We start from the raw sequence: 13,788 nt of genomic DNA on the forward strand, positions 1-13,788 counted from the left end.
AGGCTATGGTATTTTGTTGCAGCAGACGAATACGACCTAGCAGACTAAGACAGCCCTCATGTCACAGGTGAGGAAACATGCTTTTGCCCACACTCACAGAGCTTCGTCAGGTCTGCCTGATGCTAAAGTCAGACTGCTTCCACGGGACCCACGGTCCACCCCAGTCCCTGCCCACCAGACCCACGGCCTCAGGTAGGAAATAACCAGTCTCTTTATTTACAAGTGATTTTACAGTTAGAGAACCCAGGCGGGAGGTGGGGGCAGGGTGGGGCATGGGATGGCACATGGGCTCTGGTAGGTCACTTGTCTGCACGGACAAAAGAGGCGAAGACGCTGTCCTTCTGGCTGAGCAGCTTCTCTGGCTTGTCGAACTCAAGGATGGCGCCGCGCTTCAGGACGATCACCAGGTCTGCACTCAGGATGGTGTGCACGCGGTGCTGGGCGGGGCAGGAGGGGCTGTCAGGGTGGGGGGGGGCAGGCTGGGGCAGCTGAGGCATCCCTCCTGCAGCTTGGAGGAGGGGGCATGTGGCCAGAATGTCTTATCTCTGCGGTGACTGCCCTTTCCCGGGGTGGCTGTAACTCCAAACCCTCCATCTGCTAATGCCACCCTCTCCCTCACCAGGTCTCAGCTCTGCCCCACCTCCAGGCTTCAAGACTCAGAGATTCTCCCAACACCCCCATCTCCCATTTGCTCTGGAGAAGTAACCCTATCCTAGCTCACAGGGCCTTGGGACAGGAGCGGACCTTGGAACCTGGAGAAAGAGGGGAGGTCTGAGGGAAGTTCAGGCACAAACCCTCCTACACCCCAAATCCTGCAATCCAGGCTCGCTGCAAGTCTGCCAGACTCCTTGCCCTGCACTGCCACAGGGTCCTCTCTTGATTACCAGGCGCAGGTGAGCCCAGAGGCTGCCCACTGATGACAGCCTCAGGAGGCCAGCTGTCTCTCTGGGTGTCCCCCCTGTACCCCATCATGGGCCCCTTACCGCTATGGTGACCACAGTGCGGTCTGCGAAGGCCGTCATCACCACCTTCTGGAGGATGTTCTCCTGCCAGGTCGGAGCAGCAACTGTTGGCTCACCTGCCCAGTGGGTGGGGTCTGGCCTGGCTTCTGGCCCAGCTCCCATCTGACCCCAACCCTAGCCCCGCCCCCTCCCTCTGGCTCTAGTCCCCATAGGACCAACCAGGTTCCCAGTGTTCAGGGGCTGGGTTCCACCTGTTGGGAGCTCAGCTGTGTGCATGTGTGTGTGCTGTGAGTGTGTCTGGGTGTGCTGGGTTGTGGGGATGGGTGTGAAATTTGTGGGTCCGTGTGCAGCTTGTGTGTATGTGTGTTATATTCCAGCCTTAAGACTAGCTGGAATCAGGGTCCCCCAGCCCGTCGCCTTTTCTGCTCCATATGACTCGATATTAAAGGCAACTTGAGTTTCAGGACTATTTTGTGCAACCTTCTCCCTAACACCCCCGAAAACCCTCTCCGAGACCCCCACCCCATGGGTGTGCCCAGCACCGACCGTGGCCATGTCAATGGAAGCCGTGGCTTCGTCCATGATGAAGATGCTGGTCTTCCTCACAAAGGCCCGGGCCAAGCAGAACAGCTGCCTCTGGCCCTGGCTGAAGTTTTCCCCGCCTTCCGTGATGATGGCATCTGAAAACAGCCCCAGGCAGGGGGCGCAGGGCTGAGTTAATTCTGCGTTGTGAGTTTAGTGGACGGAGTGGCTTGGGGTTTCAGGAAATGTGTGTACAGGGGTAAATATGTAGGGGTGTGTCATGAGTACAGGTGTGCACAGGGTGGCTGCACCTTACACAACACGGATGCCATCTGCTAGAGTTACAAAGAGAAGAGCGCTCCGTGGAGTTATGCACGGCTGTGGCCCTGGGCAGTTCTGGGAGGCGCATCAGCACAGAGTGTGTCCGTCCCGCATGTGTATAGGCCTTGGTGGGGTGATTTTCTGAAGCCAAGGCTTGGCCGGCCCCCAGTCCCAGGGGTTTCAACAGATACACCAAGGTTCTGCTGACCCCCGGGGTGGGGACACAGTCTTCCCAGTAGCCTCGATGAGTGACCTGTGCCTGTGATTTCTAGTCAGTCCTCTCCTCCCTCAGGGCAGAACTGGGCAGGCAGGTGGATGCGGAGGGCAGGGCTGAATATACCATCACGGTATTGGGGACTTGCAAGCTCTGTCTCCTTACTGTACCCCTGTGCCCTGTAGGAGAGGCCAGATCCTGACTGACCAGTTGTGTGACCTGGGACAAATCACTTGACATCTCTGAGCTCCTGTATAGTGAGAAGTAGAACTTAATGGTCTCTGGGATCCTGCCAGACCCCAGACTCTAAACTCTGAGCAAAGCTAAGACACGGGTGTGAGTTGTCCCTTCCCAGCCCTTACAAGCGTCCTTTAGTACCCAGCCTGTGCTCAGCCAGGAGTAGTTACCGAGGCCTCCAGGCAGCGCCTTCACCACCAGCTTCAACTGGGCTATCTCCAGGGCCTCCCACAGTGTGCTGTCAGAGCACTTCTTCTCCGGGTCCAGGTTAAATCTGGAGGGTGACACACAAAGTCCTTAGAGAGGGGAGCAGGGTCCTGGCTCTATTCCCAGGGGACGCGCAGAGGGTGAGACTGGTGAAGGGAGCAGTGAGTGGGAACTGATTGACTTGGGGGTCTGGCTGGGAGGGGGCAGCAAGGTGCTGGCAGTGGGTGGAGGAAAGCATCCCAGGCTTGAGGGTTGGGGGACCCCTACCAGTGCCTAGGCCTAACGGAAAAGAGAAAGGCATGAGCGTGCAGCTTTAAAGAACCCGCGCCAGCCCTTCATGCCCAGAGCTAGAGCAGGGCTGCTTGCCCAGGGAGGCTCGTCCACCCCTTCCTCTCTATGCCCCAGATCTGGAGGAGCGGAGCCAGGCCTGGGGCTGGGGTGGGCCTGGTGGCGGGGGTCAGGGGGCTCACCGGATGGTGCCGCTGAAGAGGACGGGGTCCTGCAGGATGATGGAGAGACGCGAGCGCAGGGTGTGCAGCGGCAGTTTGGCGATGTCGATGCCATCGATGATGATGCGCCCTGCATGCAGACAGTGTCACAGGTGGGGCACCAAGGAGCGGGGACACGGTGGCACTGGGGACAGGGTCTGCCTGCAACATGGGTCCCAATGAGGATGCGGGGGAAGGCAGCGATGGCTGGGCCTCCTGTGACGTCTGACCATACCCAGGACTGAGGTCCCATCTGGTGGCTGTGGGTACATGAGGGGTGCCCGTCACACAGCTCACCTTCGAACATGTCCACCATGCGGAAGAAGGCAAGAGAGAAGGAGGACTTCCCACTGCCTGTGCGGCCGCAGATCCCAATCTGGAAAGAGAGGAGCAGGTACGCTGTGGGCACCTGGGGTGTCTGGGAGCCTCTAGTGCTGGGCTGTGCAGGTGTGGGAAGCCCCAGCATCTCTTCTCGTCCTGGTGTTCTGACCAGCATCCCTTTAGCTAGGGCTGGGCCCGGGTTTGGGCTTGTTTCCTGCAGTGGATCCAGAGGGGGCTCCTACTTGGCTGGCTGGGTGTGGTACATGACTGCAGATGTCTGACTGCAGGAGCTGGGGACGTGGGTGTCTCTCTATGTGCCTGGGTGTGGCGGGAGGGCACGGGGTGGCTGAGCGTAGTGCACAGGATGTACCCCACCTTAAACTGGAGTCGCCTCTCACCCCGTCGCATCCGATACGGAGACAGAGGTGGTGATATAGAAGGATAAGAGAGGCAGGGACAGAGGTACATCTAAAGGTCAGAGACAGTGAGACAGACAGCCACAGACAATGACAGAGTGAGAGAGACAGAGACAAAGAGACAGGAGGAGAGGGGCAGCGTCGGAGCAGAGGGGGAGAGAGGGGGGAGTCAGTCAGAGTCGGATCGGAGTGCCAGACAGGAGCTCCCTCCCCAGGACAGGGCCTCACTCTCTGCCCCAGGACCCTGCTCTGAAGTTCAGGGTACAGTGTCCTGGGAGAGCCCCTAACCATTTGTGGGGGGCCCTGACAAAACCCCTCTGAGTCAGGGGAGTCTGGGGTGTCCTGTCCATCTCCTTGGCGGGTGAGTGAGGGCAGCAGGAGGAGAAGGCGAGAGGCCCGGGCCTGGGAGACTGGGGGGCCCTGAGGGCCAGGAGGTGACTCTGTGAGGCGGTCCAGCCCTCTGCCCTCCCCGCTCCCCTGACCTTCTGTCCTGGGGAGATGAGGGCGTTGACGTGCTTCAGCACTGGCTTCAGGGAGCTGTCGTAGCGCACACTCAGGTTCTGGATCTGGATTTTCCCTTGGTCTGGCCAGTTCTTCGGGATCAGCGATGGTGCTGGGGGCCGGGCTGGGGGTCAGCTGCCAGGTGTGGGCCACAGCTGGTATCCAGGCATGCCCTCCTGCCCCCAGGCTCCTCATGTTCCCCTCAACCCAAACACACATCCACGCTGGGTCCTTTCCCCAGAAGTCCTCCCGCGCCCCTCACCCAGCAGCCCCTCGTAGCACTCTGCTTCAGTGTTCAGGAGCCCATGGATGCGTTTCACAGCCCCCAGCTGGAGCTCCATGTCCGCTAGGTTCCTCACCATCCAATTGAGGTAGTTGGACACCTGTGGGGAGCAAGCCGTTCACAGTTAGTGATCACTTGGTCCTGTCCCTGGCCACCAGGATGGCTCTTCTTACAGGTGAGGATGCCTTTTGCTGCCCACCGCTGACTGTCCAGGGGGCCATCCATGGAGGTTACAGTGAGTGTGGATCCTCACCCACCCCCGCCTGGGGCCCAGGCCTGGGTGAAGGGGCAGGGACCTGCAGTAAGCCCTCCTGTCCACATGGTCCCTCTGGCATCAGACTCGGTATAGCTTGGGTTAAGGCCTGGGAGCGTCTCAGTCAGGGAAGGTGCCCTGGGCTTCCCCAGGGGCTGGTGTCTGACTCCTCCCCTGCCCCACCTGCTGCCACTCACCATTAAGGCGTAGGTAAGGCCCAGGCCCACCAGGCCAGCAGAGAGCTCCCTGTGCAGGGAGTTGGAGATGGAGGTCACGGCCGCGATGAGGACCACACATGCACCAATGTACTCCTGCAGAGGGAGTGGAGCTGGCCTGGACCCTCAGGGGTTGAAGGCACAGCATCCCTACCCCTCACTCCCTTCAGGGCACACAGCAGCTCAGCCGAGACTCAACCCCAGCCCCGCAACACATCATCAGACACACAGGAGGCTGTGAAGGCTGGAGTCCCAGTAGACAACGTATGCACACAGCTCTGCTCCCCCCACCCCCAAGGCCAGCACGCATGCCTCACCAGCTGGCCCACACCTGTCATATGACCCACTTCAGACACACCTGTCACAGCTAAACACACAACTGTTCTCGCTCTTGGCACACACCTCAGACACACAAGCCTCCAGGCAGTGATATAAGGAAGGGAGGGCTCAGGTCAGACACAGGGAGGACCAGCAGAGTTGGGAGAAGCAGGAGGGCTCGATGCCCACCCCGAATGCACACCAGGCCGGTATCCGTCCTCTCTTCCCACCCTCCGGTCCCTGTTTGGCCCTTGCTCTGGCTGCACAGCCCTATGAAAACCCCCTGTCCCGGGGGTGCGGGGAGCTGGGGGCCACTTGCCATGCGAACTTCGAGCCACCTGTTGGCGGCCGTCAGGAAGAGGGAGGCGATGTTGTTGGAGTCCGTGTATTCAAGGAGCTTCTGCTGGAACCGGGCCTCGTACCTGGGGGGAGGATGGGGAGGGTGAGGGGGAATAACCTTGGTCCGTGTAGCCCCCGGGACTTTCCTCACCTGCAGAGGGGGCTGCCTGGGCCTCAGCAGCCCCCAGACATGCCACCTCTGCCACCTTATGGATGCCACTCCTTCCTGGAACTCCTTCCCAGCTCCCTCCTGCTTATTCAAACCTGTCAAAGGTGCCAACTCCTTCAAACGCTTGTTTTCACCCCAAGACCTGTTCTCCTCTGCAGGGCTTCCCTGTTACAATAAAGTCCACCTCCACCCACCCAGGCGCTCAGGCTGGAAACCCAGGAATCATCGGGATTCACATCTAATCCCTCAGTCCTCTTATTTCTTTCTCCAAAATAGCCCTGGCCTCTGCCTGCCTCTGGCCTGCTTCCTGCCCACTGCAAACTCACTTGGACTATTGTATCAGCTTCCTGATAGGTCTCCCTGCTATCTCCCTTCAGTCTACCCTCCACACAGCAGCCAGCATCATCTTTCTAAGTCATAAATTGCATCCTATCTCTCCCCTGCTAAGAATATGAATGACTTTTCGGATAAAGAACCACCTCCTTGCCAGAAGCCTGTGTGAGCCAGCTCCTGCCAACCTCACCCACCTCCTTCCATGCCACAAATTCCCTTGCTCACTGTGTTGCAGACACAGAAATTACAGTAAAGTAATTTATTACTTTACTTGCCTTTTTTCAGTTTTGTGACCATGCCAAGTTCTTCCCCACCCCAGGGCCTTTGAACATGCTGTTCCCTCTGCCTGGAAGGCTTTCTCCTCTGCTCTTCCCAAGGCTGACTCCTCTCCACTTTCAGGCTTTACCTTAAGTGGCACCTCCTCAGAGTGGCCTTTCCTGGCCTCTTTTTCTCCATCTCTGCAGCCTGTTTATTTCATAACCTCTGCTCATATGCTAATTTCTCTAGCTGTTTAGTGTCCATCTCCCTCACTAGACTGTAAACTCCATGAGGATGGAGACCATGTTGGTTTTGGTCACTAATGTATCCCCAGCACCTGGCACTGTCAATAAATATCTGTCAAACGAATGAACCTTCCCTGACCCTCTAAGATAGATGGGACCTCTCTGTACCAGGAACTCTGGAGGCTTCTTTCCTGCCCTCGTGCCCTCATCACGTTCTCCCTTGGGTTACTTTGTAGGGATCTGCCTCTTCCCTCTGACAAGCCTGGGCTCCTGGTGTCGCTCTCCTTGGCCACCCCTTCAGACTTTGCGCCAGGCCTAGAAGAGGGGGCAGGTGTACTTGTTTGATGGTGAATGCAAGAATGAATGAAAGCTGTCTCAGCGTATGCTCTCAGGGAAACAACTGAGGGGACTCAGAAGAACTCAAGATGGATCTCGTGGGTATTTGCTTTTCACTCCCAGAAGCTGTTTGTTCTGCTTCGATTTTTTCTGGGTGGAGGGCCTGCGTCTGAATCATGTGTCTGAGGAGAGCAAAGCAAGTCTCTGAGTTGTGAGAGGGTGTGATCGCCCAGCCGCAGGGTCGATGTGTGTGTGTGGGTGATGTGTCTGAGGGGAGAGTGAAACCATCGGTCTGAGGGTCTGTGTGAGTAAGTGGGTGTTGTAGATGTGTATGTATGTGTGAGTGCATGTGAGTGACTGGGGAGTCTGAGGGGTGTGTGACTGGCCTGAGGGGTGGGTGTGCATGAGAGTGTGCGTGAGATGGGAGCTTCTGTGGTAGGTGTATGACGGAATAAGGAATGTGGGAAGAGCCCCAGCTTGGGGGCCATGTGGACCCCGGTTGGAGTCTGAGAATTATTATTTACAGGCTGTGCCTCAGGACCAAGGCTCAGTCTCCTCACCAGTAAAATGGGGATAGTAATAGTTCCTACATGGACTGAAACCACCATTCAGTGTTGGGCACCCTTGAAACTTTTCTTGGGAAAAAGCAGGGCCTCCAGAAAAACCCGGAAGGTCAGCCAGGCCTGGGTTCCCAGCCCAGCACCAGCTCTCACTGTCTGTGTGACCTTGGGCTGGATACTCAGCCTCAGCTGTACAGCGTGGCTTCTCCTGCCTATGTCATGAGGCTCTTACGAGGATTAAATGTAATAACCCACACACATACCTGGCACGTGGGAAGTGTACAACCAATAAATGCCAGGTAGCTCTCAGCAGGACAGGCCTCTGGGCAAAAAGCCAATGAATTCAACACATCCAGGGATGATGTAAAAAGTCCTTCACTCAAATTTAAAACTCATTGACCGTGACAGCGCAGGGTGTGGGAGGCCTCCCAGGCAGCAGTTTCTCTGGCTAACCACTGGCTTGGTCTGAGGCTGGTTGCAGGATGTGGGCATACACTCAGATCCTACTGAAGGGTCTGGCCCACTCTAGGAAAGTCGCACTCTCTCTGCCCCAGGTCCTGCCCAAAGGCCTCCAGGATATCAATTCTAAGAGGAGCATCACCGAAACTTAGAGTAGAGATTGGCCCAGGAGTGTTGAGGGGTCTGGAAGGTGAAGAAACTGGGGAGTTCAGGCTTGAGAAGAGGAGGAGGCTGGAAGGAAACCCTGGAGTCATGCCAGGCTCCAGGGAGCTTCTGTGGGGAAGACAGCACAGGCAGCACAGTGGCAGGGGATGTCCAGGGAGCAGAGCCAAGGCCATGGCAGAGCTCTGCTTTGCTTTGCTTTACTAGGACAAGACCCCAAAGAGGACCTCCCATCGGCCCCAGATGCCCCAGAGAGTGAACTGGGGCTGCGGTGCTGTGCCAGGAGCCTGGGCACCTCTCCCAGGGCAGCAGCTAGACTTTGGGGGTTGGAGGGAGGAGATGCAGGCAAGCCTCCTCAAACCCTGTCAGCTGGCCCTTGAGTCCTAGGGTTACTGGACACAAGGCTGGTGTCACATGGTTACTGTCATGCCCCGCACAGCTGTGCCATCCTAAAAATAACCTAGAATCATTCTCTGGGTGAGGCTTAGAGACCAGAGCCCCAGTATCTGGGTCAGGGGTCTCTGGCCTGTCTATCTGGAGGAGAGATGCCCTAATACTTCAGACAGAGACTGAGGTGGGGAGCAACAGCCCCCTCCACTCCCAAGGCAGCCTCAGATGCTTCTGTCAAGCCCAATATCACAACTCAGAGTGGCAAGAGGATGGTGGGAGTTTTGGAGGAACTGAAACTGAAGTTTTGGGAGAGTTCCTCCAGCCTGGTGAAGTCTTATCTCCTCTTTGAGTCCTAGCACTAATGACACCTCCTCAATGAAGCCTTCCATGACTGCCTCCCTTCTATGTTCCCAGAGCCTGTGTCCCCCTTTCTTTCAGAGTACTTGTCACATGGGTTTGCCCTGGCCTGCTCAAAGCCTGGACTGTAAATGCTTTCAGGGCAGGGGCTCATCTGACTCATTTTTGTCTTTTTAGTGCCTGGTGTGGGGCTTGGTGAACACTCAGTAAATGTTTGTTGAATGAATAAGCAGGTTCAAATCTGTACTTTGTGGGACCTTACAGAGAGCCTCAATGTCCTTATCTGAGAACTGGGAATAATCAAGCTTTCCGTTTCAGATTGCAGTGCAGAATGAATGAGACTGGCAGGTAAAGTACTCAGCATAGTGTTTGGCTCACAGGAGAGTCTCAATGAAAGATGGCCTCAGGGCTGGCCCACACCATGTAAGGGCCTTTCCAGCATTGATTTGTGAGGAATTGTCCCAGCCTTTTCTCTTTTCATGTTTTGCCTTAGTTCACAGAGGCCATGGGCTTGGCTCTAGGCCTGAGATTCTCCTCTCTGGATCATGCCGCTAGAGCCCACTAGACCTGACACCCTGGGTGGACTGGCCTTGGGGACTGATGAGGGGGTGGGAGACATGTGTCCTGGGCTTTCCTAAGCAGAGCCCTGAGAATTGAATCTCATGACCTGTGACCCTGGCTCCATCCCCACCCCCCTACCCCCCCAGGGTGAATCTGGTACCTGAAGGCCCGGATGGTGGTGAGACCTTCCACGGTTTCGGCAAAGTGCGAGAGCAGCGGGAGCTGGGTGGTGTCGTCCAGCTGCTGCAGGTCCCTGTGCAGGGAAGCAGAGCCGAATGGTTAAGAGGGCAGCTCAGGGCTCAGCCTGGGTCTGAATCCTAGCTCCACCTCCTACTACAGTGCGGGCAAATAGCTTCACCTCTCTAGGCCTCAGTTTCTCGCCTGTAAAGAGGGGAGACAAGGGTACCACCCCATCAAGCAGTCGTGAGGACTGGATGAGCTCGTTTATGTAGATGCTTAAGCAGAGCATGCTGAACGGTTACTGTTATCCTGGGCATCGTCCACCTCACGTCTGCACCTATCTATTTGCTTTGCCGCACTGCCTCACTCTGCAGCAGTGTTAGTTCCCTTTCACAGGCGAACAACTTGAACAGCTAGTCAAAGGAACAGAAAGACCAAACTCCACGCTATCAGTCCCCTCCCTGATAACCACCACAGGCTTTGGATTTAAAGAGCTCCTGGAGAGGGTAAGGCCAGTGGTTTCCGTGGCAACGGAATTATTCCTGCTCCCCACAGCTGCACCTTGACAAGTGTATTAGTGCCAAGGGGGTCAGCTTGGGAATGCAGGAAGCAGCTTTCCTGGACAAACTGTCCCCAGGGCCAGAGTGGGTGCCAGGGGAACAGGGTGGTTTCTCTGGCAGAAGAAATGAACCTTGTAGATCAGCTTGTATGGTGTTTCAAAAGCCACTGTGATTTTGTGAATATCAGCGCACTATGTTCCATGTGGGTACCAGGGGATTCTGGATCATCCAGGCAAAAAGCCGTTTATACCAATCGTGATCCTTGTGGGCAGGGTAATTGTGGCCAAAATGTATCTAAATTTCATTATTATTATCATAGCCAATCAGTATTTTGACTCATTTCTAACAAACTCTGTGGACTTGAGAGAGGTACTTAACCTTTCTGACCACAACTCCTAGTAAGAAACACATTTTGTATCACGAATCAGTACACACACACCCCCATACATGACCAAAACAAAGGTTTCATCAAGCAAAGCTTACTGTTACTATGTGAATACAGTCTCATATTTTCTATTCTATTTCATTAAAAAAGTTACGGGTTGTGATCTATGATACCCATTTCATGACCCACTGATAGGTTGTGATTGGCAGTTTGAGACACACTGGCCTAAAGATTCTTAAAAATTGTCCCTACAAATCTTTGAATCTATGAGCTTAACAGAATCACTCCCAGAAAGAACTTCCAAGAGAACATTCTTAGACAATTTTGAGTAGGAAAGAGTCATGCGTGGCTCCAAGGCTCATGAAGGCGAATGTGATCAACGCGAAAGGCCGTGAGAGGCTCCCTCGGGTCCAGGCTTCTAGCCACGCTCTGGATCACGTGGGTTGGGAGGTCTGGTTGCCATAAGACCCCTCACATCAGGTGCCCTCTGATTTTATGCATCAGCCGTCAGCCTGGACACTGGAATCATACAATCCTCCCGGGAAGCACTTTGGCAAAACGAACGAAGGGCATAATCACGTGCCTACACCCTGACCTAGCGATCCCAGTCCTGAGCATATCACCCAAGGAAACAGTTCAACTAGTAACTGCAGTGTGTGCGTGCTGACAGATGGTTATATTAGGGTAGTGGAATATGAATACTTCAATTTTCCATTGTTTTGGGGGACACGACTCTACTGCTTCTACGATGATGATTCTAATAACTGTGCTGAAGTGCCTGTTGCAAAGAACTTCCCATCCCTCACCCCCTGGCAAGTGCTGCCATCACCTGGATGCCACCCGGAAGTACTTCTGGATGAAGTAGCACACGACAGCCAGGGGCAGGAGGGCCACGAGGAACACAGGTGTGACATAGGAGATGACGGCCAGAGCTGAGACACAGAGCAGGGTGGAGCGGCTCAGGCACTCCAGCGTGGACGGGATGTGCTGCAGGAGGGGAGGGTGAGAAAGGGAGGTGAGTTTGGGTATTTGATGGCCTTCAGTGTGTTACCTGGAGTCATATTTTGCTCTCTTCCTTTATTACGGGTGCATGTCTTACCCCGGCAGCTACGCTGTAGGCTCCCTGAGAACAGGAATTAGAGCTTTGTTTTTCACCATCTAGTATGATGGCAAATAAAGAACACAGGCTAAATGGAAATGAATATTCTCCACAAAATCAGTCACCTTGGTTTAGAGTATGTTTGCAACCTTATTGTGAGCCAGAGTGGGCTTGGATGGAAGCCAAAGGGATGTGGTTTCCTTCAGCCTTATTAGGAGGGTCTCCCAGGGGAGGCCCCAGGTCCTGAGGCAGCATTATAATCAGATGGGGGCCACTGGGTTCCTACCCCAAGGCTCTGATCTGGGGAAGCCAGTGCCAGACAGGAAAAGCTCCTGGGGGCCTGGCCTCTCTGAACTGCGGAAATGCATCGCCGTCCTGTGTACCTGGTCGATGGTGTTACAATCGGATGAGAACCTGTTCAGGATGCTTCCAAGGGGTGTGGTCTCGAAAAACCTAAGAGGTAACCAGAGGAGCAGTTACTCATATGTTTACTGATTTCCTTCCTGTTTACTGAAGGAGGACAGTTATTTCTTTCGTTTCAATGTCTATGGGGTCATCCCCAGGTCTGCTTTCCCAGGGGCATGCGCCTTTGCAGGTCTGTAGACATCTGGCCTGTGTCGCTGAGAATCCGGGTGGCCACGCAAAGGAGTGCTGGCCCCTCCCCAGCCTCTCTGACCCTACAGCCCATGTGTGACCTCTGCCACCGTTCTCAGCTTATCGCTCTGCCCGACACACTCAGGACTCCCTCTGTGTCCTCCTAGGGACACAGAGTTCTCTCCAGAGGGACAACTCTCCCAGGGTGGGGAGGGGACAGGGCCCCGGGGCAGCTTGTTGGCCGGCTGACCCTGCAAGGCCACTCCAGCTGTCAGCACTCCGGCTGTGACCCAGAACCGGCACAACCCCAACAAGAGGATTTCAGAACCACAGATCTGGACAAATAGAGGGTAAGTAAACCTGGAGGCCGTGTCTGTGGGCCACAGAGTGCTCACAAGGCTGAAAAGTAAAAAGTGCAGATGGTGAGGTCTGGCATTAAGGAGGGGCCAGATAAGCTGTTTGCCTACTGTATTTGTAAACCGAGTTAGCCAGCCAATTGGGCTGCGACAGCCTTAAACCTCTTTCACACCAAGCAGCCTTTGGGGGTTTTATCCATCCCATTACGGAGGATGAGAACAGCTTCCCTGTGTGTCCCTGGGGTCAGAACCTGCAGAATGGCTGCGGGCGGAGAGAGAGGCAGGGGAGGTGAGAGCTGAACCGTGGGTGGTACCTGACTAGGGAGGGGAAACTAACATTTACGCAGAGCCTGCAGACACTCGCTGTGAAGGGCTGTGGTGACAATTAGATGAGCTAACCATGTAAGATTCCTAGCACCATGTCTGGCTGAGTACATGCCAGTTTCCCTCTGCTTTCTGCACCGAGGAGGGCACTTTTCTCACATCATCTCCTTGAGTCACCCCCAGAAGCCTGCGACAGAGATCGTATATCCCCATTTTATTGATGGGAGACCTGAGGCCCAGAGAACAATGACTTGCCCATAGCCCAGCACAGCCAGGGGAGAGGCCTACCTCATGGGAGCCAGGATGATCTGGTTTAGCAGGCTACAGTGCAACCTCTTGGCCACCTTCAGGCCTGTCCACTCCACTGTGATGGATGTGACAAGGCACAGCACGATGCCCAGACTGCAGAGCACTGTGAACACCATGGCGTAGACGGTCTGGTCGAGGGAGCACTCCTGGGCCTGGCAGAGAATGAGGCAGGGTCCTGTGGGGGGCGGGGGTGTCCATGCTCAGCCCTCCCCCCACCCCAGCCCCGGCACTGGGGCTGCTGGCCACACCTGGCTGAGGGAGCAGTTCCTGGACGTGGGGCTCAGGATCAGGGCGCTGTCAGTCCACTTGGCCAGCCAGTAGTCAATGGCCACCAAGACCATGTGCTTGAGCAGCTGGGAGAAGACGAGCAGTGAGAGAAGCAGGATGCCGGCCGAGGACAGGTACTTGCTGCAGGCCCGCCACGGGATCTTGGCGCGCTGGTGCAGCACCGACGACAAGTTGTCCTCCTCCTCACTCTCGGCCGCCTCCTCTGCAGGCCGTAAGAACCCTCCCTGTGGCTTCACACTGCACACCCCTCTGAGGGGAACCAGGGG

General features: G+C 55.6%; 1 protein-coding gene across 8 annotated transcripts in view; it reads right to left on the reverse strand.

The window, feature by feature from the left end:
- Positions 1 to 229: 229 nt before the first annotated feature.
- Positions 230 to 13,788, reverse strand: part of ABCC8 (ATP binding cassette subfamily C member 8) — a gene marked incomplete at both ends in the record, with an annotated part of 75,934 nt that continues 62,375 nt past the window's right edge. For 5 of the 8 annotated variants that reach the window (XM_082660675.1, XM_082660673.1, XM_082660674.1 and 2 more), the window contains 15 exons: positions 230 to 437; positions 984 to 1,046; positions 1,509 to 1,642; positions 2,427 to 2,530; positions 2,934 to 3,042; positions 3,249 to 3,327; positions 4,171 to 4,301; positions 4,452 to 4,572; positions 4,923 to 5,036; positions 5,578 to 5,680; positions 9,588 to 9,680; positions 11,382 to 11,539; positions 12,035 to 12,104; positions 13,214 to 13,380; positions 13,483 to 13,724. In XM_082660675.1, coding sequence (XP_082516801.1) covers positions 300 to 437; positions 984 to 1,046; positions 1,509 to 1,642; positions 2,427 to 2,530; positions 2,934 to 3,042; positions 3,249 to 3,327; positions 4,171 to 4,301; positions 4,452 to 4,572; positions 4,923 to 5,036; positions 5,578 to 5,680; positions 9,588 to 9,680; positions 11,382 to 11,539; positions 12,035 to 12,104; positions 13,214 to 13,380; positions 13,483 to 13,724 — 1,826 coding nt within the window. Of the gene's footprint in view, positions 438 to 968; positions 1,047 to 1,508; positions 1,643 to 2,426; positions 2,531 to 2,933; positions 3,043 to 3,248; positions 3,328 to 4,170; positions 4,302 to 4,451; positions 4,573 to 4,922; positions 5,037 to 5,577; positions 5,681 to 9,587; positions 9,681 to 11,381; positions 11,540 to 12,034; positions 12,105 to 13,213; positions 13,387 to 13,482; positions 13,725 to 13,788 lie in introns of those variants that run through there. The other 3 variants (XM_082660670.1, XM_082660669.1, XM_082660676.1) reach the window with 2 other exon arrangements.

The sequence above is a fragment of the Grampus griseus genome (assembly GCF_964374135.1).
Source record: "Grampus griseus genome assembly, chromosome: 8".
NCBI lineage: Eukaryota > Metazoa > Chordata > Mammalia > Artiodactyla > Delphinidae > Grampus > Grampus griseus.